Source organism: Callorhinus ursinus, unplaced genomic scaffold (assembly GCF_003265705.2).
Source record: "Callorhinus ursinus isolate GAN/ISIS: 27379988/994484 unplaced genomic scaffold, GSC_fseal_2.0 scaffold13, whole genome shotgun sequence".
Classification (NCBI taxonomy): Eukaryota; Metazoa; Chordata; class Mammalia; order Carnivora; family Otariidae; genus Callorhinus; species Callorhinus ursinus.
This window is the reverse complement of record NW_027397075.1, coordinates 12,443,830-12,458,044: the sequence shown is the minus strand read 5'-3', so window position 1 is coordinate 12,458,044 and position 14,215 is coordinate 12,443,830. Positions and strand designations below refer to the sequence as shown.

Here is a 14,215-nt window from a genome sequence, read left to right as displayed (position 1 = left end):
CTGCAGGAGAGAAGCACCACCGGCTGGGGAGGTGAGCCAGCAGCTTGCTCACAGCAGGCAGGGACAGGATCCCAACACAGCCTCCCTGGCCCAGCATGGGGCTGCCAGCCATGCAGGCCTCCAGGAGACGCGTGGGGCCACCGCGAAGGACAGAAGCTCCCTGGTGTGAAGCAGCAGAGACCAAACCCCAGCCTCACCCTGCCGGGAATGGCTGCTGTGGTGAGCTCAACAGACAATCAACTTCTCTGGCCTCAGATGCCTCTTGAGGAACATGAGGAGATACATCCCCATCTGCCTGCGGCCGATGGGTACAGGTGACCGTTCACCCACCCAGAAGCACCGCCCAAGACGGTGTTTCTGAACCTCCCAGTCTAGAACATGAGCTGCTCCTTCGGTGCCAAGCCTGCCCTGCCACTTACCCTCCCACCTCCAGCCTGCACGGACCACAGTGCCTGGGACACCCGCTGGGCCTGCTGCCTAAGCCCGGCTTCACAGACAGGCCCCTGATGCCCTGCTCTTCCAACCATGGCATGTCTCCTCTGAGTGAGCTGCACTCCATGGACAATGGGGATAAGGAGGACACAGGTGGGAGCTGTGACAGAAGCCTCTGGGAGGGTGGGGCCCTGGGCACTCCCTAGGAGATGACAGGGAGAGGTGTGTGCCTCACCCCCGGCCCCCTTTAGCTTTTAAAAGAAACACTCACTGTTCTGCTCAAATTGAGATGGAAAATCTGTAAAACAGAGAAGAAATTGAGGGGTACAGTGGAAATCCATGGCTGTCCCCACATCTGACACCCTGCATACTTCCCATCTTCAGTCCAGATCATTCAGCAGGGCTGACACCTCAGGGAGGCTGAGGGAACAAGCGATCTGCCACCACTACACCCTGGTCCACCCGCTTTACCGAGGGCCGGAGAGTCCCCACTCCCCTGCCAAGGGTGTGGCCTGGCAGGGCAGGGGCCAGGACTGGGGGATGGTGGGGGTGGGACATTGGTCTGGCCACCCATCTGGGAGTGATTTGAGAAATTCCATGCCTTGCTGGCCCCGCAAAGCTATTCTTAACTGCTCTAATTACAGGGTCAGCCTTGGCCAGTGGCACCGAAGGGTCTGGGCATCGTTAACTCCTCCAGGGGCCACGCTGGGGATGGGCGGGGGCTGCTCTGCAGGGGAGGGGGACCCATCAGGGGCCAGGGGTGGAGTCTGGAAGGCAGGAAGTGGTGGGTGGAGGAGCACTTGATGGCTAGCCCTGGGTCCCCTTTCAAGGCTGGGCCAGCTCTCTCCTGCTGGGGAGCCCTGTAGGGAAGAGGTTGTCTGGCCTGGGGAGGTGTGGAGGAAAAGATACGAATGCAGCATCAGGCCCAGGAGCTCTTATTCTTCCAATGCAGTGGGTCCCAGTGACTGCTCCCTCCGAATCCCCAGGGCCCAGAGTAAGCAGAGGCCTTGCACTGTGTGGTTTCAAGGCACTGGATCTCACTCAGCTTCGCCTTCCTCATTTGCAAAATGGGCCTCACCAGCTCCCCAACCTCTCCCTGGGTTGTAAGAAGGGGTGGGAGCGGAGGGTCACTGCCGCCATTATCCCTTCTCTGGGAGATGCCCTGGCAAGAGGTCTTAGGGCAGTCAGGGTTTCCCGCCCCCAAATACGGTCCATGCTACTCCTGGAGCTTGGACAGATCACTGCACCTTCAGTGACTCAGTTTCCCTAGCCGTGAAACGGAAGAGGAAGGGGCTGAACGGACAGCCAAGAACCAAGACCCTCTCCTGGCTCTGACCTTCACAGATCCCTGCCTGGGGAGCACGTGGGGGTCCCAGCAAGCCCCTCCAAGACTCCCGGCTGAACAGGGCTGAGGCTTCTGAAAGGGAACCAGGCCCCCGCCTCCTCCTACCCCAGCCAGGCTGGTCCCCCATTCTCCTGCACCTGTTTCCTCAGCTGTGATATGGGGAGTCACCACTGAGAGCCTCCTGTGCCTAAAGCCACAGCAAGCCCAGGCCCCCTGCATAGAGCTGGCTTGGCCAGTCTCTATGGCACCACCACAAACCCTCCTGCATGCACTTCCAGGAGGATGGAAAGATGAGGTGCACTTGTAGTCCCAAGCTGCCGGGGCACACCCCGCCCTCAAAACGACCAGAGATAGGCGTGTGGCCACGGCTGAGGAGGTTTCATAAAGCCTGTGAGTCCAAGGCCTGCCTCCCTCTGTCACTTGTGCCTCCAAGCCTGCCAGCCCGTCTGTCTCCACATCATCCCACCTGACATCACCCCATGTCCACCCTGCCATCTAGTGAAGCTTCAGTCTCCTTGACCCTTGGCACCACCAAGATGGCCACAGCCAAACCAAGTACATTCCCACGTTTCCTATCCATATGTCTGCCGGGTCACGGTCAGGGCCCCAAATGCCGACACACGCCAGTGTGAGCCCAGGGGCTGAAAGCCTGCATGACCAAGGGCCCCCTCTGTTGCTAGGGACCACATGGGATGGGATCAGTAGGCTCATCCGCTCATGCAGAGCTGCCTCACCACCCCCAGCTGGTGAAGCTCCAGGGGGCTTTTGCAGGGCCAGGACCAGGTTTCTTCTGCAAGACCTCGCAGACCAGCTTGAGCACCCCAACCGCTTTGGTGATTAGCCCCTCACTGACAAGATCTGAGCCAGGTGAGGCTGCTCCACATGGACTGGGCCCCTCCACTCCACAGGTGGCCTTGCCACGGCACGGCAGAGGCCCTCACCCCGAGTGTCCACTACAGACCTGGATTCGAGACACCATCCAGGCCCTTGACCCTCCCCCCAGCCCATCCCAGCATGCCAGCCGCTCCTACCCGGGTGAGGTGTCCAGGCTGAGGGAGGTGAGGGCGCTGGAGAAGTGCCGGGTGTCCCACAGCTTCACTTCCCGCTCACGCATCTGCATGGAGGAGGCAAAGAGGGGCTCAGAGGGGCCCATCCCTCAGCCCCCTGGGCTCCCTGGAAACCCAGCGCCTGAGGACACAGCCTGGTACAAGGGTACTTGCCCCACCGCAGAGCATGGAGCGGGGGGGTGAGTCATGCCAGGGAGGGAGAGTCTGGGTTTTCATGTCCTGCCCCTTTAAGAACCCGAAGGTGACAAGGGACAAGGGGCGGTTCTGTCCACGGACTCTGGGGGGGGGGGTGCTGCCACGGTTCCCAGGGTCAGGCTTAGCTATTGCAAATGGAATCTGCCAGTTTTCAGCAGCTGGAGGTCCCCTGGGGCTCTGAGACCCGGCTGCACACAGGGCCGTATATGGACAGGCCTAGGGCTGGCTGGCCATCCCCCACCTCCCAGTGGGGCTCATCCCTACCCTCTTGGTGTGGGTGCCCTGCCCATCTGGGAGTGGCCCTACCTGGTTGAATCCAGTGGACACAAGGTGCTCCTGGGTGACCGTCCACGCCAGCCGACCATCCTTGCTGTTCTCGTGGGCCTCTGTGCTCTGGAGACAAAAGATGGCGCTGAGCCAGGCACCTGGGTGGCTCAATTGGTAAAGCGACTGCCTTCGGCTCAGGTCATGATCCTGGAGACCCAGGATCGAGTCCCGCATCGGGCTCCCTACTTAGCTGGGAAGTCTGCTTCTTGCTCTGACCCTCCCCCCTTCTCGTGCTCTCTCTCTCAAATAAATAAATAAAATCTTTAAGAAAAAAAAAAAGATGGCACTGAGTCGGGGCCTCCTGGGTGGGTCACCTGCCTGGAAGGCCCACAGAGGGCAGTAGGGGCCGGGATGGTAACCCCCAGGGGCTAGCTGGGGACAGGGGAGGCCTCGTAACACTACAGGATGGACCCCAGCTTTACCTTGGCTGAGGACAGCTCTGCTCCCAGAGGGCTGACCTGGCCACCAAGCTTGGGCTCAGTCTGCCTCCTCCAAAGGGTACTGTCGGGGCTGCCTGCCGCAGGGACAGGGCTCAGGGCAGCAGCACACCCTTGTTCCTTGCAGGTATCTGAGAGGAGGCACTCAGCAGCCAGCTGCCATCCCTAGGCTCTGGGGATCCCCATGCTCTCGGAGACCCTCATTTTTCTCACTTATGAGTGGGGCTCACATTTGCAGGGCTGTCCAAGGACCAACTGACACCACATGCAAGAGCGACTGGCCTACTGCAGACCAAGGGAGTATGAGCATCACGGCCGCCTCCTGACTGCCAGGGCCTGGGGAGAGGGCCCGGTGCTAAGCTCTAGGGAATGGTCCCCGGAGAGGGCAGATAAGTGCCAAGTGTCCAAGCTCCTCGCTTTCCCGCAGTGCTGGAGCTGCCAGCAGGAAGGCTTCCTGGGCCCAGGGAGGAGAAGGTTTATACCACAGGCAGCCTTGTCCCCAGGGCCCAGGCGGGGGGGGGGGGGGGGTGGAGCAGAGGGGGCCAGAGGAAATGCAAACAGCTCCCTCCCAGTCACCTCGGCCCCTGGAGCCTGAGACCAAAGACCCTGTTACCAAAAATAGCTCACCCCAAACTGTGGCCAGCTTCCTCCAAGCTTCCCACGATCTCCTTGGGAATGAATGAGGGAGGGAGGTAGCCTGGGAGGAGCTGGCCCAGCGTCCCCTCCCCAGCCCGCGGAGGCGGACCCCAGCGTGGGAGACCCTGGAACAGCCCATGTTGTTCAAGGGGCTTTTCTCACTGCTCCCTTCCCCACTCGGCAGCCAGCACAGGAAATCAGGGCTGGAGCCTGAGAACCAGCGCCCCATACTCCTCTCCACGTATGAGGGGCTGTGGGACCAGGGCAAGGTCAGCCGTGCCCTGACACCCTAGAGTCAGTGGTAAGTGTCACACGGGCCCTCCCTTTCACTGGTGTGTAAATATCCCATGTACACAGCAAACCAGATGGCCGGCAAAGCATCGTGCATCATTCATTCATTCAACAGACACACGAGGTCTCCCCAGGCCAAGGACCATGCTAGGAGCTATGGGGGAGCCGGATAGTTCTCAGATGGATGGTCACGTTGTTGGGTGAAGCGGGGCTGCTCATTCATTTACTCTTTCATAATATGAACGTTTGAGCAGCATACTCCACTAGGCACTGGGGACACGTGAAAGTAGGAAGGGTTCCCCAACTCATTGAATATACAACTTGGGAGACATTGCTAAACCAAACAGAAATCACTGTGTCCCTACACATTATTATAAGTGCCAGGAAGGAACAAAGTGGAGGTTAAGGGCACCAGCTCTCCAGACTGGGTGAAAACCTGCCCTGTGACTAACTGCCTCATCCCAGCATGAATAGCTCTATACCTCTGTGCCTATTCCCTCATCTGTAGAAAGAGCACTGTAATGGGACAGACTTTGGAGGGCTGTTGTGGGAAGTGTTAACACTGGTAAATGTTCAGGGTGGCTTGTCTGGCACATATCCAATATGCATTTTCTTAAAAAGCACGATAACAGAGTAGGATAAAAGTATAATAGAGGGAAGTAGATTTAAGGTAACATTTGAGTGAAGGTGGGAAGGACCAGCAGGCATGAGCCAGGCAGGGGGGCCAGCACCTGTGAAGAGTGGGGACCTGGGAGAGCAAAACGGCCAGCGCAGCTACAGGGGGCAGGGAGCAAGGGGGAGGAGGCACTCCCAAGCCTAGGGGCGTGTGAACTGTGATGGAGCATTTTTCATATGGAGGCACAGGTCGGGGACGGAATCTACCTTGGCCCATCTTCTACCTTCCTATTTCACACATGGAGAAACCAGAGGCTTAGGGAGAAGAAGCCACCTGCCTCAAGTCATCCAGCAAGACAGCTGTCAGCTATCTGAGCCTCCTGCCCCCTGGGGGCTGGGTGATTGCTTTGTGTCTGTGTGAGAGGGACCTGAGGTGAGAACAGATGAGGAGACAGAGCAGCAGCTAGAAGGCTGCAGAGCTGGGACCAGGAGGGGCCCCAGGTCCCAGCTGCCCCCCAGCACACATCCCTGGATGAGCTCACACCAGGGGACCCAGGCTGCCCACAGGGTGGTGATGGGCAGGACACTGGTCTCTGAGGACACTGAAGGCACCAAGGAAGCTGAGACGAGGCAGGAGCTTAGCCTGGGCCCAGCATGCCCACTTTGGCACACCTGCCTCAGTGTGCCCAGGGGCCACAGGAAGCCCCACCGTTTGGGGTGGGATGGCCACTGACCGCCTCCCCCTTCTACTGTCCACAGATCATTAAAATGATTTTCATTTTCAAAACTGTCAAGTCCTTCTTCCCTGACCTCAGCGGGATTCAGGGAGGAGGAGCCCTCCTCTCTCCAGATCCCCCAAATTCTCATTCTCCTGAGCAGAGGGGAGGTTTAGCTGGAACTCAGGCAGTCTGCCATCCCGAAGTCCCAGCTCTGTCACAGGAGGCTTTAGGGGAAACCGCTGGTGGTAATCCCCAGCCTGCAGGCCAGGCCTCGGGCTTTCCGCCTCACAGGGGTGGCCTTTGTCCCAACAGGCAGCAGGGCATCCTGCTCATGGAGAAGCCCCTCGGTCCCCTCATGTCTCCCCCACACCTGGCCCCAAGGAGAGAACAGGAGGGGCTGACTGCCCAGCACAGGGGTACCAGGAGCAGGCACATACCCAGCATTCCAGCCGCAGGACAGCCAAATCCCCCGCTCTGTCGCCACAGCAGCGCTTCCTGAATGGGGCAGGGCAGCTGGAGGAGTAGCCCTGGGCTGCTGGGCTCCCTCCTTGTCCGAGGGGACCGTCTCTGGTGTAAGACCCCCACCACCCACCTATGCCCCTCCTCGGCCAGGCTCAGTCCTGGGCTCCAGATGCTGGCCCCCCAAGGCCTGCCTGACATACACCAAAGGCACAGGTCTACCAGCCCACGCCAGAGGTCAGAGGGCTCATCCCAGGCCCCTCCTGCCCCTGATGCTGGTGCTGAAGCCTCACCACTCCCTGGACACCCCTTCAGCTGCAGACTGCTACATCCCTGCACACCCATGGCTCCAAGGGCCTTCGCCGCCCCCACCCAGACTCCAGCACATCGAAGGGTGAGGAATCAAACAGATAGAGCCTGGCTAGGCTGCCCTGCTGTGACCCTAGGACAGAAATGACTAAAGGACCAACTTTATAGGACAATCACGAGGGTGGAAAAAGATTGTGTGTGCCAAGGCTCGGGGTATAATAAATAGTCATAAATGCAATCTAGAAACAAAGCTGGGGATGTGGGAACAGGAGGGAGCTGCCCAAGCATCCCCCGACCCAAGCTCAGGTCACACAGGGCGCAGAAACGACAGCAGAGGACTCCCCGCCCAGCCTCCAGGCTATAGTGACAGCCCCTAGTGCACCCTCCCGACGCCCCTCAACAATGCCCCCCCTCTAGTGGGGAAGGAGGATCTCAAAAGAAGGCGCTCCCAGAAGGCCTCTCCCCCGAGCTGGCCCCTCAGCTCACACCGACCCTGGCCGCCAGCAGTGGTTTTCCTAATAGAAGCCAGGTGTGGGCCAGATGCCCTGGGCGGAAGTGGGGGGCAGGGCCACGAGGAGGGCAGCATTCCAGGCCCTGCTGCCCCCGCACCAGCGCAGAGCACAGGCACCATCCCAGCAGCTGGGAGGGGGTAGGAGCCACCCACGCTCTTCCCAGGTCTCCTTGGCCCCGAAGCCCCGTTCAGGGGGGCTCCCTCCAGAACCAGATCCTCTCCCCCTTCTTCTAGGAACTTGGGATTGGGAGCCCTTTGGACGGCAGCCACTGTCTCTCCACCTCGGCACCATCATGGTCCCCACCCCCCCACCGCCCCACTGCTTGCTGGAGGAAGAGGCAAGGAAGGAAGGAAGACAATGTTGGGCCAGGGGAGCTGGCCCCATAAAACGCCCAGTCGGGGCAAGAATGGGAGTACGATGCAAAGTGCCCTGGACCCTGAGAAAGCTGGAGGTAGAGGGCCTCAGCCTCCCTCCTTCAACCTGGGAACCCCTTTCTAGGCAGAGGCTTGGAGGTCAAGCACAGAAAGCTCCAGAGGGGGGCACTGCTTATACCCACACTGTACTGAGACTCAGCCACAAGGCCAACCTCCCTGGGAAGCATGGCCACGGTGGGCTGGAATGGTGGGTGGGCTAAAACCACCTCTGCCTGGCTTGGTTTACCTGTTAATACAGGACCTCCTTTTGGTCTTCAGCCAGTCAGAAACAGAACTGGCTGGGCTGTCTTGGGCAAAAAGCTGCTGTGGCCTACATGACGGGGATCCCGTGTGTGCATGTGTGCATGTGCATGTGCGTGCTACAGGTTGTGGGGGGAAGGCCCCCCACCCCTGACTACTGCTGATCAGGTTTAGGCTGGTGAATTACCCTTGACCCCAGGTAGGGAACAAGTCCTAGAGATGGACACAGGGTATCTGTGATGGGCCTGGGTTTCACTGGGGAGCTCTTTCCCTGAGCTGGCAGCAGGATCCTGATCTTTACCTTCCTCAGGAAAGAAGCCTCCTCACCTTCTAGAAAAATTTTTTAAAACTGTAAACCTACTCATCCCACTTTCTGCTTAAAATGGCTATAATGGCTTCCCCCAGCCCAGGTGACAGGCCCCTCACCACGTGCCTGGCACCAAGCTGACATCAAATGAATGAATGATTCCCCAGTAGCTCAGTGGCTATAGCATGAGCCCAGAACCCATCACCCACTCAGGACTCAAAAGGCCCCAAGCACCCCAAGCACCATCACAGACACAAACCAAACACACTCAGTGCCTGGGTCCCACAGACCCCAAGTACAGAATGAGGGCCCACTGGTTATGAGACTGGAAGCGTACGGGGTGGGTGGCGTGTCTTTCTGGCTCCTCCAAGGCTGGCCTCTGCCAACTGTGCCAGGAAGGGTAGGGGGGATAAGGGGTCTCAAAGAAGTAGAGGAAGCTGGAATCTCAAATTAGCTTCCTAAAGCCACAGGATGCCTCCACTGAAGGCCTATAGACAGCCAGGCTGCACCCCACACTGTGATCAAAGTCAGGTCCTTCCAGGACCCAAAACACGTTTCCCAGGAAGAGCTCCTGGTAGCAGAAGCCCACTCCCAGGTGACCCCTACACACCCATAGGGCCATGGCCAGGGGCACGGGGTGTGGCAAAATCTCTGCCAAGAGGCTGCCCCCACCTGTACCTGCTGGAGCCACTAGAGCCTCAACCCAGCCCCTTGCCCACACAACTCACCTGGGAGGCCCCTGGTTTTGCTCTGGGGTCGAAGATCCGCAGCTGCTTGTCCTGAAAAAGGAGAGAGGGGTAAACAGAGTGCACTAGGACAGGCAGGGTCCTTAGAGGCCAGCCTGTCTCCTCCACCCACAGGCTCTGATGGCCCCACCTCCTAGTACACAGGGCTGGCATCACGCACCAGGGGACCCCTCCCCAGCCTGGTTCCTTCTCACTTCTCCCCTGTTCCTGCCCCAGTAACCCACAATAGAGAACTCAGAGACAGGAGTTCACAATCCCTGAGCACCTACTATGTGCCAGGCCTACTACCCGCACGATCTCTCCCCATCTTTCCAACCACCTCATGAAGTGGTGCTATCACCATGACCCCTTCACAGATAGAGAAACTGAGACCCAGAACCAAACTCTAGGCTACCAGCTGGTAACTGCCTGGCCCTGTGTTCAGCCCAGCCCAGAGGAGCACAAAAGATGATGTCATTTCTACACCTAAAGAACCAGGTGTCTAACCAGGATAGCAAGCTTACACATCCTAACCATCACTCAGCATACAGTTATTGACTCAGATTACCTAAGGGTGAAGATGAGAATAGATCAAAAGATAAATGTATGTATTATATATGTATATATATGTCAAAATAAAACGTCCATACCTTGTATAAGGACTTTATTCCTGTGGAATAATCAGTGTGTGCATGCACAAATGTACATGCATAAAGAAGTGGGGGAGAAAGGAGGCAGAATTTGTATCCACTGACTATGTACAGGCTTGGCCATGATAAATTGTTAAGTGCTACAAGGAAGGTGCAGAATAACATGGATGGTGTGATTCTGCTGCAGCAAAAATAAACAAAGATCTCTATTTGACCACATTCCTGTAGCTTTTGCAAGTTTGCTGAGCAAGAAGAAAGGTCTTGAATAGCATGGGCTGTGCATTAGTGCTGGGTACTGGGGAGGGGGAAAGTGGGGGGTGATTAGCTTTTCCTGTTTTCATCTTAACACAGTTCTACCTTGTTTCAATGAGCATGGATTCATATTTTCATATTTTGAAAAACAACAAACCAGAAATGAACAATTGGAATTTGAAATGAAAAGCACAATACCATTTCCATCAGCACCAAAAAATCTGAAACACTTGGCTATAAATCTAAGAAAAAACGTACAAGATCTATGGGAACGATACCACAAACCTCTGATGAAAAGAATAAAAAAATCATGGAGCACTGGGTGTTATGAACAAACAATGAATCATGGAACACTGCACCAAAAACTAATGATGTAATACATGGTGATTAACATAACAATAAAAAATTAAAAAAAAAGAATAAAAAAATCAAATAAGCAGAGAAATATTCCATGTTCATGGATAGGAATACTCAATACCAGCAAGACGTCAGTTCTTCCCAAGTTGATCTACAGATTCAATGAAATCCCAATGAAAATTCCAGCAAGTTATTTTGTGGTTATTGACAAACTGATTTTAAAGTTTATATGAACAGGCTAAAGATTCAAAACGGTCAACGCAATACTGAAGGAGAAGACTAAGTCAAAGGACAGATACTGCCCGACTTTATTCTAAAGCTCTGTTAACCAATACAGTGTGGTATGGGTCTAAGGACAAACAGATCGAAGAAAGATAACAGACAGCCCAGAAACAGAACCCCATAAATACAGTCAACTGATTTTTGACAAAGAGTGAAGGCAATACAATTGGGAAAAGACAGTCTTTTTTTTTTTTTAAGATTTATTTATTTTGAGAGAGTGAGAATGAGAGAGAGAGAGAGCACATGAGAGGTGGGAGGGTTAGAGGGAGATGCACACTCCCCGCCGAGCAGGGAGCCTGATGCAGGACCCGATCCCGGGACTCCAGGATCATGACCTGAGCGGAAGGCAGTCACCCAACCAACTGAGCCACCCAGGTGCCCAGGAAAAGACAGTCTTTTCAACAAATGGTACTGGAACAATTGTACATCCACAAGCAAAAAGATCAATCTACACATAGACTTTCCATCTTTTACAAAAATCAACTCGAAAGGGATCACAGACCTAAATGAAAAATACAAACCTACAAAAACTCTAGGAGATAATACAGGAGGAAATCTCAGTGACCCTGGATTTGGCAATAACTTTATTTATCTATTTTTAATTCACTTTCTCTCCTTTTTTAAAAAATACTATTTCTTTATTTGAGAGAGAGAAAGAGAGAGTGTGCGCAAGCTGGGGGAGGAACAGAAGGGGATGGAGAGTGAAGTGGAAAGAATCTCAAGCAGACTCCGCACTGAGCATGGAATCCGACATGGGGCTCAATCTTACAACCCTGAGGTCATGACCTGAACCAAAATCAAGAGTTGGACGCTTAACCAACTGAGCCACGCAGGCGCCCCTAGTAATGACTTTTTAGATACATCGAAAGTACGACCTATGAAAGATAAAACTGGATTTCATTAAAATCATAAACTTCTGGTCTACAGAGACACTGTTAAGAAAATGAAAGGACAAGCCAGAGACCGGGAGAAAATATTTGCACAGCATGTATATGAGAAAAGACTTGTATCCCAAATACACAAAGAACACCTAAAACTCAAAAATAAGAAAACAACCCAATTTAAAAAGTGGGCAAAAGACCTGAATGAACACCCCACCAAAAAAGATACACAAGATGAAAAGTGAATATGTGAAAGATGTTTAATATCACATCTCATTAGGGACTTATAAACTAAAACATCAGTGAATTACCACTGCACACCTATTAGAATGGCTAAAATTTTAAAAAATGTTAACACTGAATGCTGGCAAGATTATACAGCAACAGAAATTGTTATTTGCCAATGGGAATACAAATGGAACAGCAACTTTAGAAGACAGCCTAGCAGCTTCTTACAAAGCCAAAAATACTCTTGGGGCGCCTGGGTGGTTCAGTTGGTTAAGTGTCTGCCTTCGGCTCAGGTCATGATCCCAGGGTCCTGGGATCGAGCCCCACGTTGGGCTCCCTGCTCGGCAGGAGGCCTGCTTCTCCCTCTCCCACTCCCCCTGCTTGTGTTCCCTCTCTCGCTGTGTCTCTGTCAAATAAATAAATAAAATCTTTAACAAACAAAACAAAACAAAACAAAAAAACAACTCAGGAAACAATACGCGTTGGCAAGGATGTAGAGAGGTTGGAGCCCTTGTGAGCTGTTGGTGGGCAAGTAAAATGGTGCAGCCACTGTGGAAAACAGTGTGTCGGTTCCTCAAAAAAGTAAAAATAGAATTACCTTATGATCCAGCAATTCCCCTACTGAGTACATCACCAAAAGGAGAGAAGAGGTCACAGCACATTATTATTCCCAGCACTCACAGTGTTCTGCATAATGGCCAAGAGGTGGGGGTCACCCAAGTGTCCACGGACAGAGGAGTGGGTCAACACAGTGTGGTATACACGCATGATGGAGTATTATTCGGCATGAAAAAAGGAATCCTGTCACATGCTACAACACAGAGGAACCTGGAGGACATTATGGTAAATGAAATAAACCAGTCACAAAAGGACGAATAGTACATGATTCCACCTACTTGAGGTATCTAAGCTGGTCAAAAATCACAGATATGGAGGGTAGAATGGTGCTTACCAAGGGCGGGGGCGGGGGGCAAAGGGAAGCTGTTGTTTAATGGGTATGGAGTTTCAGTTCAGGAGACCCGTTTCACAACAATGTAAGTAACCTTCACTTTACTGTCGACTTAAAAATGGTTAAGATGGTAAATTTTATGATGTGATTTTTACCACTATAAAGAAATAGCTGTCAATCCACAAAAAGACATGAAAGGCCCATAAATGCACATTACTAAGTGAAAGACGCCAATCTGGAAAGGCTACATGTTGTATGATTCCAACCATATGACACTAGGGAAAAGGCAAATCTCATAGAGACAGCAAAAAAGAGAGGGAGGGAGGGACAAAGGGGTGAAGCCCAGGGCACTTTTAGGGTGGAGAAGCTATTCTGCACAATGCTGTAATGTGGGTGTATGATGTTGTGTATTTGTCAAAACCCCTGATGTGTATTTGTCAAAACCCCGACAATGCAACAGCAAAGGTGAACCCTAATGTAAATTCTGGCCTTTAGTCAATGTAGCAATATTGGTTTAACTATAACAAATGCATCACACCAACCAACATGAGACCAGATGGGGGTAGGAGGGATATAGGAACTCTTGGTACTATCTGCTCAGTTTCTGCCTGGTTCCTGCCCAGGTGCGTGGGATGCAAGGCTAGCAAACAGTCCCTGCCGAGTACTGGACTCTGCAACCCACAGGCAGTCACAGGGAACTTCGGGGAGAAACTCAGACCTGAGATGAATCTCCAAGGACAAGCAGAGCTTGCATTGGGAAGGGAAAGGTATTCACAGGAAGTGGAAATGCATGAAGGAAGATGTGGAAACAGGAACTTGCCGACACATGACATGAAGGGGAAGACAAGGCCATGCAAGGAGAGTAGATGGTGGGAATGGAGGGGCTGGTGGGTGAGTGCACAACTGGACAAGAGCGGGGGCCAGCCCAGGGGCCTTGAAAGCCCGGCCTCCCGTGGCAGGCCAGTCCCAGGTCTTCCTGATGCACCTGGCGGGGTCCCAGGGCTCTTGGGTCACTCCTGGCAAAGTCTTTCCAGCTGCCATTTACCGAGCACTTGCTGTGTTGATGGGAAGCAGGCACAGTTCAGGAACTAGCTAGCTGTGCAGCAGCATCAATTCACACCACTCCGCAGCTCTGGGCTCAGGAGGATGCGGTTTCAAGACAGACAGAAGAGGACAGAGAGACACACAGGACCGAAACAGGCAGAAAGAACAGTGAAACATGGAGAGAGATGGAGACAGACGGAGAGGACAACTAGAGATGGAGGACAGAGACAGGGCAGCAAAAGGTAGAGAAGAGGGAGAGACAGCGAGACAGTGAGAGATAGGGGATCTTGAGAGATGATGGGCAAGAGAGAATGCCTCCTTGGGGCGCCTGGCTGGTTCAGTCCGTGGAGTGTGCGACTCTTGATCTCAAGGTCGTGAGTTCAAGCCCCACGTTAGGTGTAGAGAGTACTTGGAAATAAAATATTGAAAAAAAAAGAGAGAGAGGATGCCTCCTGGCAGCAAGGGCCACTCCCAGCTAAGCGACAGAGCCAGTTCCACCACTTATGGGCTCTGTGACCCAGG

The 14,215-nt window shown here is 53.8% G+C and overlaps 1 protein-coding gene across 1 annotated transcript in view; it reads right to left on the bottom strand.

The window, feature by feature from the left end:
* Positions 1 to 14,215, bottom strand: part of CORO7 (coronin 7) — a 57,152-nt gene that overhangs the window by 25,116 nt on the left and 17,821 nt on the right. Inside the window, exons 7-9 of the mRNA XM_025859106.2 lie at positions 9,054 to 9,104; positions 3,346 to 3,432; positions 2,809 to 2,891 (exon numbers count right to left, since the gene is read on the bottom strand). Of these exons, the coding sequence (XP_025714891.1) occupies positions 2,809 to 2,891; positions 3,346 to 3,432; positions 9,054 to 9,104 (221 nt within the window). The remainder of the gene's footprint in view (positions 1 to 2,808; positions 2,892 to 3,345; positions 3,433 to 9,053; positions 9,105 to 14,215) is intronic.